The sequence below is a fragment of the Quercus suber genome, unplaced genomic scaffold (genome assembly GCF_002906115.3).
Source record: "Quercus suber isolate HL8 unplaced genomic scaffold, Cork oak 2.0 scaffold_874, whole genome shotgun sequence".
Classification (NCBI taxonomy): Eukaryota; Viridiplantae; Streptophyta; class Magnoliopsida; order Fagales; family Fagaceae; genus Quercus; species Quercus suber.
In genome coordinates, this window is record NW_027070304.1 from 86,423 (window position 1) to 102,640 (window position 16,218).

Sequence of the window (16,218 nt, forward strand, 5' to 3'; positions counted from 1 at the left end):
AAAAAAAAAAAAAAAAAAAAACTTCTTTGTTGGTTGTTTGTGTGGGTTGCTTCAAGTTTCTATAAAGTTAGGAACAACTTAGAATGTGATATTTCCCATGTAATCAACAAGTAAATGGCCTCTAAACAGGATTATAATCAATCAATCTAACTAACTTTTTGTATCTCAATGATTAGGTGTGGGAAACTTAAATTTTTTGTTACTTTTTAATCAATAAAATATCAAATCCTTGCGTAAAACATCATAATGCGTTCAAGTGATTGATTTACTAAGCCTTGCAGTTGATAGAGTAAGCCTTGGAGAGTTAGAACCCCACCCAGAGTTGCGAGTAGATATAGTAAGCCTCTTTTCACATGGACTACAACACTAAGGAAAATATTGGCAACAGGTAATTAGAGATTCAGGGCAATTATAGCTGTGAATTGATGTTGGGTAGTTGCTACTGTTTTGTTTGTTTGGTGTCACTTTAGTAATGCCCAATTCAGTAGTTGCTACTTGCTACATTGGAATCTTGGAAAGGGAAGTTGAGCGAGATCTTAGGAGTGGGGAAGTTTGGATTATAGCTCCTTCATGCCTCATGTGGTGAATCACCGTACTTTTGAGGGAAAGGAGTTACCTTGCTATCTTAAATTTCTTTTTCTAAAGACGCTATAAGAGTTGACTTCCAGTTCCTATATTTTCTCCATGGCTACTTTCATGGAGTTTAGTCGCTAAGTTTTCTATCTCTGTTTTTTTTTTTTTTTTTTTTTTTTTTTTTTTTGTGTGTGTCTTTGCTATTCTTTTGTATACATCCTGTGAACTAGGATACCACTTTATTTTGCTCCTTTTAAATGAATTTCTATTAGGGGGGGGGGTGGGAAGGAGTTAGAATATTGGTTAATGATTGAATTTCACCTTTTCCAATAATAAACCACATAAAATTCTTGATGTGAAGGCACAAAGACAGGACTAATATTTAATAGGAAACAATGTCTACCTGATCCCAAATGAATTGGCTTTTCAGAAAAAGAGTCTTCTATGGAAGCTTTATCTCTTGTCTGGTATAGCATGGTTCTACTCTGCAAGAATTGATCGCTCATAATTATTCTCCTGAAGCTCATCCTCTTCATCAGAAAATGATCTGCTTGCCCTAGAATGATGTAGCTCAATCAGGAAATCCCATTTCATTGAGCCGTTTGATACAATCGAATAGAAAACCCAAGGTTGTCATATTCTAGGAGCTCAAACTATGTGATGAAATAAATCCTCTCTCTGTTATGGGTTGAGGGCTCCTTGTTTCCCTTCTTCAAACTCCAATACTCTATGAACTTTAGATTAAGTACGATGGCATGTACCTTTTGCTCCAATTTAGTTTATCAGGTTATACCTTGAGGGCTTCCTGTTAGAAGCCATCAATTGAACCAATAAAGTTATATATTGTGTTACTATTATCTGCAATTGTTTTTTCTAAATTTCTTTATACCACCAAAAGTTTCATGAATTTGACTATATTCCTATCAATTCTAAGTTTACAGATGAACCCAATCTCAGCATCACCATCGTTATTATACTTTGTTTAATGAGTTTTGAATCCTTGACATATGGAAATTATGAAAATGTATGTTTTGTGTCTTAGAAATGTCTGTCTGATGCTTTTCCTGCTCAATTTTTCCTTGCAGGTGTTGCAGCTTTGATTGTGTTAGTATCTCATGCAGATCAAATTAATGATGTAATTTTTGGTAATGAGGGCGCTTTGAAAGGTCTCTAGGAAGCTTCTCCACATAATGTGTAATATAATCACCAGTCTCTTGGTTGATATACAAAATACGTAACTTTATGGATATGCAGGGTTGCCCAAGGATGCTGTCATCATTCTCCACTCAACCATATTACCTTCCTATGTCCAGAACCTGGAAAAGCGCCTCACAGGCAATTTACACCTTGACATTTTTTCCTTTATACAACTTTGGTTCTCTGGAAAATGCATTCTTATGAGTAATATTTATGTTCAATTCGGTTGTGGAGAAGACACCATTATAAAATCTGAACTTTTGTTTCTTAAGTCAATACTACTGAAGCTCATGTAAAGAACACATTATCTGCTATTGTAGAAAAGAAAGAATCACCAGATGTGTGAACCTTATGGCATGTACACAAGTAAACATTTGTTGTTTTTGTATATCTGACACATCGTACATTTGTTTATTTGGTTTGCAACTGAGGAACTCTCTCTGTCTCTCTCTCACACAAAGTAGATAATTTATCCTTTGTCAGCAATCAATGTGATTTTAGGTTTATGTTTCATGTGATTCATGCTCATATGTCAAAGGAATGTTCCATAATTGGGAAATGAAATTTGGATGTCAGATTTCTATTCTTTATCTATGTAATTTCTTTCTGTTTAAAAATTTTATTTTCAATTAGTAAGAAATTAGGGGGTCACTCCTAATTCCCAAGCATGAAACCAAGTTAGCTTAGGAACTGAAGGTTTCTATTATGTACCAATCTTCTATTTATGATCTTGATGGTTGCTTTCCTTCTGGGACATATAGCATTGATATTGAAATTTTTGCTTCCATCTGCCTGTATATTTATCTTGCAGATGATTGTGAGACAGCTTATCTTGTAGATGTATACGTCTCTAGGGGAATGTCTGGGCTGTTAGATGGAAAAGTCATGGTAATGTTATGTCAGTCTTAACATTATATCTTCTTTTTTCCCATATTGATTATTTGTAAATATAAAGATCAATTTTTGTTCTTGTTATCAGCTAGTCCATAACAGTAAGGGTTCTGATGTTTTTTTAACTATTCAGATTACTTCATCAGGAAGGTCAGACGCCATTGCAAGGGCTCGGCCTTTTCTCTCTGGTAGATCCATTCTTGGTCTAATATGGTTGTATTAGAATATTGTTTTGTGAATCCTTATATATTTACCTTTTATTCTAAATGTTAATATATCATCTGTGAGTGTGTTTTGTGAGCAGCAATGTGTGAAAAACTTTATGTTTTTGAGGGCAAAGTTGGTGCTGGAAGGTGTGTTTTCTTCTTTGCTTGCAAACCTTCTTTTCATAATCAAGACTGCTGTAAAATTGTATTGGCTTAATCTGATGGTTTTACTAATAATTTGGATAGCCAATGTAAAATTTTACAGTAAAAAAGTTAAAAATATGCTTAACATGCTTGTTAGTTGCTAAACAAAATTTCCTTAATTTAGCTGTTAGAAAAGTGACCTAAATTGATATTAGAGGTTTTATTATGGTAGTTGATGGTGTATAAAATGTCTTTTTAAATCATGGTTTCGTTTTCTATTGCAGTAAAATTAAAATGGTTACTGAGCTGCTTGAGGGCATTCATCTTGTTGCTTCACTGGAGGCTATTTCTCTTGGTGTCAAAGTTGGTATTCATCCCTGGATAATATACAACATCATTTCTAATGCTGCTGGAAATTCATGGTGAGTCCTTCTAACTTTTTAATTTAATTTCTTTCTTTAATAACTGAAATTCATGTTCTGAAGTCCAAATTAGAAGCAAGCTTAAGAATGAGATGCTGTATATTCATGTAGCTGGTTCTTATTATGAATTTTTATTGGGCTTTTGAGTCTCAAGCTATATGTGCAAGAACTTGAAACATGTCTTTAGGGATTGAAATTTTTTTAAGGATAATATATAACATTGTGTTATGGGGATCCCTAATCCCCTCTTCTTTTCATTCTAGTTATGGAGGTGCTGAGTAAGATGATCAATGGGGAAATAGAGGATGTTCATCTAATGGGGTTTACAGTTGAGGGGAGTCATGGAGATACCTTGATTATATCCCATTTGGTGTTTTTTATTTATTTATTTATTTCTTTATTTTTTGTGTCTTTTTTCAATGATATGATTATCCTTTGTGGGGAAGAGATGGAGAACATAAGAATGTTGAGAGCTTCTTGGTTTTTTTTTTTTTTTTTTTTTTTTTTAACAATCAATAATCAATTTTTACCTATTGGCTACCTGATCTAATTTAATAATTCTCTTTATTTAGAGGAGAAAAAGGAGGATTCAAATTTGGAAATATCTTTTTCTCAGATTAGATGGTAAAATATTTCCTGTCAATGAAAGCTATACTATTTTTTTGCTATACGTTTGTCAGAAGATTGAGAAGACAAAAAAGGGAAGGTAAAATTTGACAATACATGTCTTTTAGACTTTTCTATGACCATAAGTTCTCTGTTTTTACTCTCCATTCTTCGATATTAAAAATTTCTATTTCTGAAGTTTTTTTCAATGTTGTGATGCTGAACACTAACTCTAACAATCGATATCCAAACACTTAGAATTGGCTTCATGAATTCTTTAGTATACTATGCTGCAGTTTTCCTCTGTATTGGAGTTTGGAGCAATCTCCTCTTCTTAATATGATAATGATTTACTGATAATAATAATTTTAAAAAAATCTATTCTGCTACAGTTTATGTCTTGTTTTCAACAACCATGTAGAATACATGTAATATGCCATATATCAGAGGAAATGAGTTTTGATAGTTAACCTGACTTGTAATACTCCAATCTGACCTTCCTGATCTTGGAAAATGTGTAAAAATTTGCCTTGCTTTCTAAATCAACAACCCCCATTCAGCATAGAATAGTGATCGGGGAATGTAAATCTTATCAATCATTTGTATTTGTTTCTGATGGGTGAATTTGGTATGGCTGGTTAGTTAATACAGGTAAGTGTGCTGTTTTGTAGTGTTATTGTTTCCTATTATCATATTTTTTAAAACTTAGAAAATTTCAACTTGGTTTGCTTCCATATGATTGTCAAAATTTACCTGATGTTTGACTATCCTCATGGTATGCCTCCATTTTTGAGAATGTTTTTCTTTCAATTCCAGGTTAGGAGCCACCCCTATAATGGAATTAATGATTGCATCGGGAAAAGCAGTGCCAAAACTGCAGCTTGAACATGGACTGGCAGTTGATAGAGTGTATACAGGGTCATTTATGACATCTCTTGATATGGCAGGCAGGTTTGTTATCACTGGCAATAGCATTCTATCTATAAACTGATATTGCTTTTTTTTTTTTCTTTTTTTTTTAAGGTTTTTCAATCTCCATCATGAAGGCAGATGAAACAATTTTGCAACGTCTGAATGCTGCAACCAAGGCTCCATACTGGCCTGTTGGTGTTGATGGTCTGTGAATGTGTTTGAACGTTACTTATTTCCTTAATTTCCCTAAATTCATTTCTTCTATGTATAGGATTGTCTTTCATGAAGCTTCTACAGTGGCATTAGCATCATGGAGTTGTTATTGATAGTGGTCTAGTACCAAAAGGAGGTCCACTTTTTAGTAAAAAACATTATCTGTGTGTGTAAAATTCAAGTTCCGTTTAGTGTAACTCTTTAATAATGTTAAACAACTTAATAATTTTCTTTGGATTAATATTTCTCCAGTCACTTTTGGATTATATGATCTCTTTATGTCATCATGCATGCTAAAAGTATATTTTTCTTATATTATAAAAACTAAAAATATTGAGTTTTGGATTGGATAGTAAATGAAATCTATTGATGTGACATTTAGCATGAATGATAACTGAGGAAAATATTTAATCCAACGGTATCTTGGACCTCTTGGTAAAATGTTAGTTGAATGAAGAGTAATTGAATAATGTAACATAACAAAAGTTACATAAGTGCAACTTAAATCCAATCCCATGTGTATAAGAATGACAAGTCCTACATTGATTTGACTTTCTTTGAGCTTAGAAGTTGTCTTTATTGGTAGGTAGTGCAAACCTGTTTTTTCCTATTATATTTGTTTTTTTTTTTTTTCCAGTTTTTTCCTCAGTGACAAGGAACTAATATATATATATTTTTCCAGATATTCACACTGAAGAACCTCCAAGAGGGGGAATGATGGAACTAATATATATTTTTTTTTCCAGATATTCACACTGAAGAACCTCCAAGAGGGGGAATGATGTAAGCAAGGACAAGCTCCTGCAAGGAATGACCAAATTAGCCAGGAAGATGGGTTGGAGGTCATGTCATCAACAATGGCTTTTGGCCTAGTTCTTCAGACTTTGAGTTTGCTAGATACTACCCACACATCAACCCAGTACAAAGTTTTTATACTTGTGGCTATAGCAACAGCAGAGTTTGCCTTTGTCTGCTCAGTAGTTTCCTCGGTGATTAAAATGAGGATAAACAGAAGAAAATTGGCAGATTGTATGCTTTTAGCGTCCATTAGATTGGATATACTTTGTGTCCTATTTCAGGCAACTAGGCTTGTACCTGTTTACTTTATGCCTGTGGCATATAGTGTAGGTTTACTGGTTTCCGTGATTGTTGTCATGATTTTATATCAGAACTATAAAGGCAATGTGTCTGTTCTCAGCTCCAAAGAAAATGATAATATCAAATTCAAAAAGGGTGACATAGTCAAAGTTGTTCTATTCCTCCCTCCTAAAACCAGGGCATCCCTCCTCCTAAGATTGCCTTTCCAATCATTTTGCTAGGAACTTCCATAGTCAAGACAAGCAAGAGTGGCAACAATGGATTTCCTTACCTCAAATCCATAGAGCAAAGAAGCTTGATGGATACCCATAAACAAAGACAGAGATGGACACCATCAACAAAGACACAAAATATGGTAGAGGATATACACTTCCTTATCCTTTCCTCCATATTTTCCCCGGCATATACCTCTATAGCATATAAAGGCTTTCCCAATTAGCATGGTCTTATGCCTCCTTAATATCAACTTTGCATATAGCAATTTACTCCAAACTCAAATATAAAGCCTCATTCGCTATCAGAACAGACTACAGATTCTAATATCTGTTGCCCCCCTACAAATGCATTTTGCGTATCAAATTTCAGCTTACCAACCACGCTTCTCAATCTATTTGCCACCAAACTACTTGGACAAATTTCTTTGATAATAGACACTCTAGTTGTCCTCGAAACTAGAGCTATAAAGGAAGTGTTTAAGCTCCTCTCAAAATTTCCTTCCATGTGGAATATGTACTTCGACACATCTTCTTTTGACCACCCTTCAACATTTGTGGAAGAAGGATAGTAAAGGGATCATGACCAGGAGTTTTATCTCTGTTCATTGACTTCAGTTCTGAGAATACTTCTTCTTAATCAAACATCCATTCCAACTAGTTCTATCTTCCTTAGCAAACTCAGTGACATCAACCTTCAGGCGCCATTCAACTAGTTCTTTGTATAAACTAGCTAAATTCCTGCATGATGTGCAGTGCAATTTATTTTTAGTTTTCTCCAATATTTCAATAAGTTTTCATGATTCATATCCCCAAATTATTGATGTATAAAAAAAATTTGAATAAATTTCCTTGTAAAAATTTGTAATCTTTAGTTATTTTATAGACAAAATAGAAATCATATTATATATATGTGTGTGTTCAAAAATTGAAAATTGCATGATATAGTGGTTAATATAGACAAACATGTTTCATGCCTACTAAAAAAATGCATATATCCTTCAATTATTGTTTCTCATATAAATGTAGAAAAACTATATTAAAACACACACACACACACACATATATATATGACATGTGACTGAAAGGAGTTAGGAAATTTAAAAGACTAAGATTTATTTTAGCAAATTCACAAATATTTAATTTTTTTTATGGCTCTTGTGTCAATTGTTGTCAAAGCAACTAAACATAAGTAAGAATGTCATATTCTAAATTCATTACTATTATTCCAACTAAAAATTATCTCTTAGATAGAATTTATAAAAATAATCATATTAATTCATTTGATATAAAATAATTAATGCACAACTATAGATAATTAATATAAGCATTCACTCTATTAGCTAATTTAATGAAATAATACTTTGATATAAATGCAAACTTTGTTAATTTAGAACCCTAAATAAAGAGAACTTCAAGGAATGCTCCACATGGCACAACCTCATACTCTCAGTCTCTACTTATATATATATATATATATATATATTGATTAGCATAAAAGGCAACAATTCCATCCTCATCCTCACTCGTACGAGTTAACTTTGTGCCATCCACTTCCTATTTCCAATTAAATTTGACACTATGAGAGTTAGCCAACCTGTGGAAGAGTTTTGTGCTGTCATCTTCTTACTTTAGCTGAAGTATCCTAGCTTTTCACAGCATTGGGGTGTAGGATGCATAGCTTATTCATAAAATGGCTGTTAAATTTGTGTCACTATACGCCTTATGGTAGATCTGGCCTCATATATCATTATAGATAGATAAGTTTGCCATGCCCTTTGATATGTCAGAGTGCTAATAAGTTTAACAGAAATTCTTTGATACATCAGAATGCTAGTGTGTTTACTAGAAACCCTTGATACATCAAGGTCCAAAAGCATTCTTCATTAATGCTAGATTTTTATACCAATTAATTATTGTGATTAATTTGATGATTTAAAGCATTTCGTTGACACTTTTAGCTTTTCCTTTACTTTCAGGTGGTTAATGAGGGTTTCTTATATTGATCCTTTGGTAATTTGAATGAATGCATTTATTGTTATGTCCTATGCAACAATTAGAATAAAATCTCATTCATGCAGTTTTTTATTCCTTTGTATTCTGGGGGTGGGCTGTGGTATGCTGGTTTTTTATTTTGCAGGGTTTTCAAGAATCGTGCTCCCAATTTGTTACAGGGCAATACCAAACATCATTTTCTGAGCACTTTTGTTCAAAAATTGGTAAGATATATGTTCAAAAATTGGTAAGGTTTATCGTGATAAATAATTTTTCTGATCCTATTTTCTGGTTGTATGTGGCTTCAGTTTCAATTAAAGGTGTGTGGTGATGTTGTTTTTAATGTTTTGTCGTATTTATCCTGTAGAACTATATCATTGTATATATTAAGCCAATTTTATATTCTCAAATTTTTTAGCTCTTTACAAGTTCGAAGTTGACTAATAGGTCCATTTCTCCATCAAGCTTATGGAAGAATTATTTTTTAGATTTAAAAGAAAAATGGAAAGAGACCAGAAGAACTTAGCCGAACCAACTTGACAATTTGGTCTGACTGGTTTGGTTTCTATTACAACCTAAAATCCACACTCTTTAGACTTAAAGAAAGGGCCAATGGAAACTATAATAGACCGTAGAATTCCATTAAACCATGAGTATGTACAGCAGAGCTAAACCTTAATACATTTGAACATCAAATACAGCTTACTAATAAAATCTCGAAAAAACAAATTTCTCTAAGAAATTCCAACTTGTAAACAACACGTAGATAAATCTCTGAAATTTCACTAGATCCAGTACGTCCACCCCAATTCTTGGAGTTCTAAACCTCAATTTGAAAAGTATGTAATTGGAAGGTATGAGTTTGACAACTTAATATGCAACAAATACACGGTGCACCAAAGAATAGGGCCAAATTGACACGTAGGATATTTTATCATTTATATTTACATACAAACTAAGTAAAAGAGTTATCGATTCTCAAAAAAAAAAAAGTAAAAGGGTTATAAAGTAATCTAGAATATATATATATATATATAGAGAGAGAGAGAGAGAGAGAGAGAGAGAGAGAGAGAGAGAGAGAGAGAGAGAGAGAGAGAGAAGGGGGGGGGGGTGGTTATCAAATAGATTATGGTCAAACATGTGGCCCATAGATGACATGATAGTCTTATGAGTGGACATTTCCAACATTTTCAACCCTTATTGGCAGTGCTAGATGACACCGATGATGAATAGACACCCATATGTCTATACCATATGGGTAGCCAAACTCCTCAACCAACTAAGTTTAAAATATAGATAATAGTTTCTGATGTATGTTGGAAATAAATTTACTAATGTATGGATTTCAATTTGAGTCTAAGATTCAGAACACATCTACATATCATTATTCTAACATCATAAATCTGTCCAAAAACTTGTTTGTGTCATAAAAGAAATTTCTAGTCAGATAAAGTATGGGAAACAAAGTGGATGGCCCTAGAATTATAAATTGATATCATATATTTAGAGCTAGTAGTTCTCGAACAATAATTAACAAACAACTAATGTAAAAATTACTGAATTGAAGAATTTAAGTTAATTGTTGAATTAATAAATATAAACTATATGATGTCAATTGTGTTCGCAAGAGATGGAGTGGCACGGTTGATTGTATCAATGGACTAATGGAGTGCTTTCTGGAAGACAGAAATCAATAGTTTGGAAATTTGAAGAACCAAAAACGGTAGTAATGGCACAAAGTGCATCAAATGGACAAGAAAGATTGTTGATGTGATTGGAGTTGTGGGGGAGACATAGGAGTCACATATTCATAAAAATTATGTGCTAGATTTCTTTTTAAAATCATCATCTACAGTTTATACAGGATGAGCAATATGTGCATGGTGGAGGTCAGTGGGGTGCCACTACCCATGAGTTTAATGAAAAATTATCTTAAATGAAACTTGTTAGTTTCAGTTACATATATAATGTGTTTCATCCTGAAGATCCAGTTGGTAAAGACAAATATTAATGCATTGTTTCAATATTGTCTTCTTGCTGTTGAGTAGACTTCTTTGTTAAGTGGAACTTTAGTTTCTAACCACTCTCACACTTGGGGTCTGAAAATGGATACTTTTTGGCTAATATGTATTTTAAATAGGAAAAGTGATAATCTAAATGGTTCAAATAAGGCTTGTCAAGTTTAATTGATATGTATATGTATTTCCAAAAAATGGATCATTAAAAGAAGAAAATGATTTTGAGAATGATATCCATATGTAGTTCTTGTTTATTGAACTGAAAGAATATAAAGCAATATGGCATACTTACGAATTTTTGAATCTTTGTGTTCTTAAGATTATGATTTTGATGTCAAGTTGAAAATTTGGCTTCTGTATGTTACATATTACTGATTGTCATTTAAAACGTGGCAATATTGGTCATGTACTGATATTGCAGGAAAGATTTATTATACAAAGTATAATTTTAGATTCAAATTGTTTTTAAATGTTCAGTCATCTTGTTGGTTCCATTTAATGTTTTATTGTTATGGTACACGAGACTAATAGAATTTCCATATTGAAGGGAACTATTTTGGATGTTGCCAAATCACTTACTTTTCCTCTTCCACTATTGGCAGTTGCTCATCAACAACTTATTCTTGGTATCATTTTGAAAATACTTTATATTTTAATTTAAATTCTGATGTTTGGAAGTAATCTAGTTCATTCTTATAGACTTCACACATTTCCTCTTTCAGGGTCTTCACATGTTTTTGGAGATGATGACAGTGCCACATTAGCCAAGGTTATCCCCACACAGTTCTGTTTACAAAATTTTCTGCAGCAAGTGTTTGTGACTTTCTTTTAGGAGAAGTTTCAAAAAATGTTTTTGAGTTATGCCCTGTCATGTGTCAATACGATTTTGTTGTCTCTGAACTGTATAACTCTGAGCAGGTTTGGGAAAAAGTCCTTGGAGTGGGTATTACTGATGCAGCAAATGCGGAAATGTACAATCCCGAGCAACTGGCAAACCAAATTGCTTGCAAATCTAGTACAGTGAACCGAATTGGTTTCATTGGTCTTGGAGCAATGGGATTTGGCATGGCAACTCACCTGCTGAGATCAAACTTTTGTGTCCTTGGTTATGATGTAATTCTCTATGTTCAATTCTTATTGCATTATACTTCCAACAATTAAATTACTTGTTTGAAAAGGGAAACTGTAATGATTAGTCATTGCTTTCCTTCCCCAAGTTTATTCTTAACTTCCTCTGTTTGTGAACTTTCTTGCTTTAAATGTATTTGTCTAATGAGGTTTAAAGTTTTATGATGTAGTTATCTGAAATTTGAGAAATAAGTAGTGAAATGGATTTGGAATTTATTGAATAGCAGTCATGCAGTTTACCAGAAATTAAATGTTGACTCATTTGTATATTTCTTGGAGGCATGAAGTGCTAAAGTAGTTTTTCCTTTTCTAGACTCATACAAATGTTAGTCAGAATATATTATAATAATTAATTATCATATAATTAGTGAACTTTATATGTAAGGATAAATTTGTTAACCCATTTGCACCATCATTATTTTGTAGCTAGAACTGATTGAGCCTCATGTTGTTTTGTAACAGCCCATGTGTTGTGCATATGAACTGTGTATGTCTGCACATGATTGTGCATTCGTGTAATTTTTTTAAATTTTGTTATATTTTTTGTTTTTTGTTTAGAAAGTAAACTTATGTTGCAAATTGAGGTGATCATTTAAAATACCATTATAATTAATGTATTTTTGCACATTTCTTTGAGTGTAGGCATATAAGCCAACATTGACTCGATTTTCTGAAGCTGGTGGCTTGGTTTGCAACTCTCCAGCAGAAGCAAGTAAAGGTAATTGGAGACATATGGAAATATATACCAATATAAGCCATAAATGAGTGAACAAATGAATGAATAAAGAATTGATAGAAAAATTTTCAGTGTGATCTTTCTATGGCTACAATGAATTTTTTTGAGAATGTAAATTTCATGCTTCAATACAATAATAATTTTTACTTTCTATTATGATTGGTTTTTCTCTCCAAACACTTTCAGATCGTATCTCTGTTAGGTTTGATTTTACCTTTGAAACAAAAAACAAAAGAAATCCATAAATGGGGCATAAGCCCATTTTTGTTATCATTGGGAGAGGCCCTGGCCTTGGGACCTTACTCTATAAAGCAGCAGCCTATCATATAGTACTTTTTTGTTATTGGAACCTCAAAAATATTTTTTCTATTACGTAACATAAGTTATATATATGATCTACATAGGCACAAGCTTGCCAGAATAATTATGTTTGTACCAACACTTCTAAGAGCAAAAATTGATGTATGTATGATTACACATTAGCTGTAGCCTAAAAAGCGTAATCCACATTTTCTGCTGCACTAGTTAATTCCAGTCAGTTATATAACTGCCAAAATAGGAAATCAGATATGTCAATCTACTGTTAGATGTTTATGAGAAAAATTTGCAGTTATTTTCAAATTCTTTTTAAGGAGAAAGAACTTATTTGCTTGTGACACATTTTCTATTCCAGATGTTGATGTACTTATAATCATGGTCACAAATGAAGCTCAAGCTGAGAGTGTTATATATGGAGATCTTGGCGCAGTTTCAGGTAGACAAAACTTTTCAGTATATCATCTTATTTCATAGCACTTTTCAGTGTATCACCTAATTTTAATATGTTCTGTAGCACTTCCATCTGGAGCATCTATTATCCTTTCATCTACTGTTTCTCCTGGATTTGTGAGCCAACTAGAGCAACGTTTGATAAGTAAGTTGTTTTATGTTTGATAAGTATGTTGTTTTATATGTGGCATGTTAACTTTTGCTCTTTTATGCAGAATCCACTACTCTAACATTTGTTATTTTTTTTTCCTTGACCAGAAAATTTCTTCAGTTTTATTGTATCTCATTATCATGGCAATGGTTTTTCTAAGACTGCTCAAATCTTGATTATATTTCATTTGTCCTGATCATGCAATGATTTAATGTCAGTTATTAGTATTTTTCCCCCTCATACTATCCCTTATTATAATTTTTGTCTGTGTTGGACAATGAGAACATCAAATTACATCTACAAAAATAGTATATGATTTATGAAAGATGCATTCAAATTTTCTCTTATACTTAATCTTACCATGTAAAATTTTCACAAAAGAAAAGACCAATTTGTTTTTTTAACTACCATAATTGTTACTGCTCTCTCTCTCTCTCTCTCTAGGGGGTAAATGTTGGACTGCTTGTATCATCACTTTGACAATCCATTGTGGGAAAGTTAAATTTGTTTGAATTTCACTACCAAAATAAATTTCATCCCTACTCCCATAGGAAGTATGGGTATTTCAGAGTATCTGCTACACCTTAGCTGACATGCATCTTAGGCTGATATGTATGTATATGCAGAATATGACACAGATACGTTTGGGATAAAAACTTGAATTTTTTTGGGATATAATTGGCTAACTTTATATGTTGGAATGATGCTATATTATTATTTCAATTTAGTTCCTATGTTTAGGAAAAGGGGAAGACTGCTGATTTAAGGGTAATCTTATAATTTCCTTCTATATGAGTGCTGAGTGTGTTTATTTTATGATGATCTCTTGAGAATTTTTTTTGTTTGGTTTCTCTTTTCTTCTTAGATCTTTCCATGCGATGCTTTTACTATTTACTTTCAGAATGTGATCGTATATTGATCAATCTCCAAATGTCTTAGATGACGGCAAGAATTTGAAATTGGTGGATGCTCCTGTTTCTGGTGGTGTTAAGAGGGCCGCCATGGGAACACTTACGGTGTGAAAATACCGCCTTTTCTTTTACTAAAATAGCTCTTTGGTTTTTGTTGGCTGAAATTTCACTAAGTTAGTCTTTTCAGATAATGGCTTCTGGTACAGATGAAGCTCTTAAGAGTACTGGTTTAGTTCTTGCAGGTATTAAGCATATTTTTGAAATTCATTGGGGGTGTAGTTATTCAGAATTAACTTTGTGAGTAATACTTGACTGATTTTTTGTTCAGCATTGAGTGAGAAGCTTTATATTATCAGAGGAGGTTGCGGGGCTGGAAGGTACTTCTGACTCATATTGGTCAATATTTCTCCATACATTAAATTTTCATTCATCTCATAATAAGTCCATGGACACATGCATCCTTATATATGCTAATAAAAAAAAGGTAATTTGTCTATTCATTTTCATGAGGTACGGAAATCTGGTTATGCTGGGGACATCAATTTTTATTATGAACCTTTTTTTTTTGGTTCTGTAGTGGTGTAAAGATGGTTAATCAATTGCTTGCTGGAGTTCATATAGCCTCAGGAGCGGAAGCAATGGCATTTGGAGCTCGACTGGGAATTAATACAAGAATGTTGTTTGATGTCATCACAAACAGTGGGGGGACATCCTGGTATGCAACTCTGTATTGTTCTAGTTATGACTGCTGAAATCTTAGTTTCAACCTTAGTCTCATTTGATTTAATCTTCTGTGTTTGCTTAAGTGTGAGCACTGTTTTCTAATGAGTATCTAACAGTCTTGTGAGAGAAATTTCCTTTGGAGGATATGATGGTCTTAGTATGATTTTATTCACTGGTTGCGCTCTCCACTTACAAGCTTTTTTTTAACATGACATTGGAGACTGTATTGTTGTTCTTGGGCTCCACATGCTTCACTTGTTTGGTTATAACTGTCTTTGGTCTGTTCAGTTGGTTGGAGAATATTAGTCGTATTGGATTGTCCCTTTTTTTTTTTTTGGGCCATCACATGATAGGGGTTGTGAAAGAGATAAGTTCCACATTGGTTGGGTATGGTCTTGGTTGTGAAATTGTGTGCTAGTTAGGCTTCTCCACTTACTCACTTAAGCTTTTGGGCAAGATGCTTTAACAAGTCTCAAACTTTCTAATGAGCTGTGGGATGATATGCAGATTCCTTAATTTTTCTCAGTTTCCCTTTTTCTTCACAAAAGTCCCTCATCCTGATTGTTCTTTCAATTTTTATTGAAGTTAATGATAACATTTTCCCATATATAATCTTTCTAAACAGCTGACAACCATGATAATAATTGTAATGCAAGTCCAACAATAAATGGTTGAGATTCCTTAAATTTTAAAAAGGAAAACTTTTAACAACAGATGGTGATGTAAACCAAAACATTGTAATACAAGTATAATTACCCTCTATTGTCAGTATGGTGCAAGAAATAGCATAAAATGTTTTACTGTCTTAAAAGGCTTTACGTGGTGGAGTTGCACAATATTCTAATTTCATCATTCAAGGCAGTGTCCTATCATTCTAGATTTAGGGATTCAGTCAACTAAACTTCTTCAAACTCCTACCCCTATAAGCATCAGTATTTGGTGAGAACTAACGAATGTAGGTTCTGGCAATGATGCAGAGGACATGGATAAAAATTTGCAAAATCAGTGCTAGCTCCACAGGTAGGTCCCTCCATAGACCTACAGTTCAAAGCTTCTTGGAATGGTAGAACCAACTTGGTTCCATCCCCCTTTTATGTGGGGCAATGTTAAGATATCAAAATCATGCTTATTTGGTAATACTATGGTTTGTGGTTGTATTGTGGCAGACCTAGTACGTTGTCAATTTAGGGTTTTGTTAATTTACATTCTTTTTTGGATTTAGTTTCAGCTTATGTAGATATTTGGAATATTGTTCCTTGTTTTGGGAGTTAGAAAATTGAGTGGGTGGAATCAAGGATGTAAGCTTTAAGGTTC

The 16,218-nt window shown here is 33.1% G+C and overlaps 1 protein-coding gene across 1 annotated transcript in view; it reads left to right on the forward strand.

Annotated features, from left to right (window-relative positions):
* LOC111993890 (uncharacterized) overlaps positions 1–16,218 on the forward strand; it is a gene marked incomplete in the record, with an annotated part of 33,808 nt that overhangs the window by 3,152 nt on the left and 14,438 nt on the right. The window contains 17 exon segments of the mRNA XM_065768003.1: positions 1,659–1,739; positions 1,828–1,908; positions 2,582–2,658; positions 2,795–2,849; positions 2,966–3,014; positions 3,296–3,433; positions 8,615–8,693; positions 11,035–11,113; positions 11,210–11,256; positions 11,406–11,600; positions 12,258–12,333; positions 13,025–13,105; positions 13,184–13,264; positions 14,210–14,286; positions 14,369–14,423; positions 14,510–14,558; positions 14,759–14,896. Coding sequence (XP_065624075.1) covers positions 1,659–1,739; positions 1,828–1,908; positions 2,582–2,658; positions 2,795–2,849; positions 2,966–3,014; positions 3,296–3,433; positions 8,615–8,693; positions 11,035–11,113; positions 11,210–11,256; positions 11,406–11,600; positions 12,258–12,333; positions 13,025–13,105; positions 13,184–13,264; positions 14,210–14,286; positions 14,369–14,423; positions 14,510–14,558; positions 14,759–14,896 — 1,438 coding nt within the window.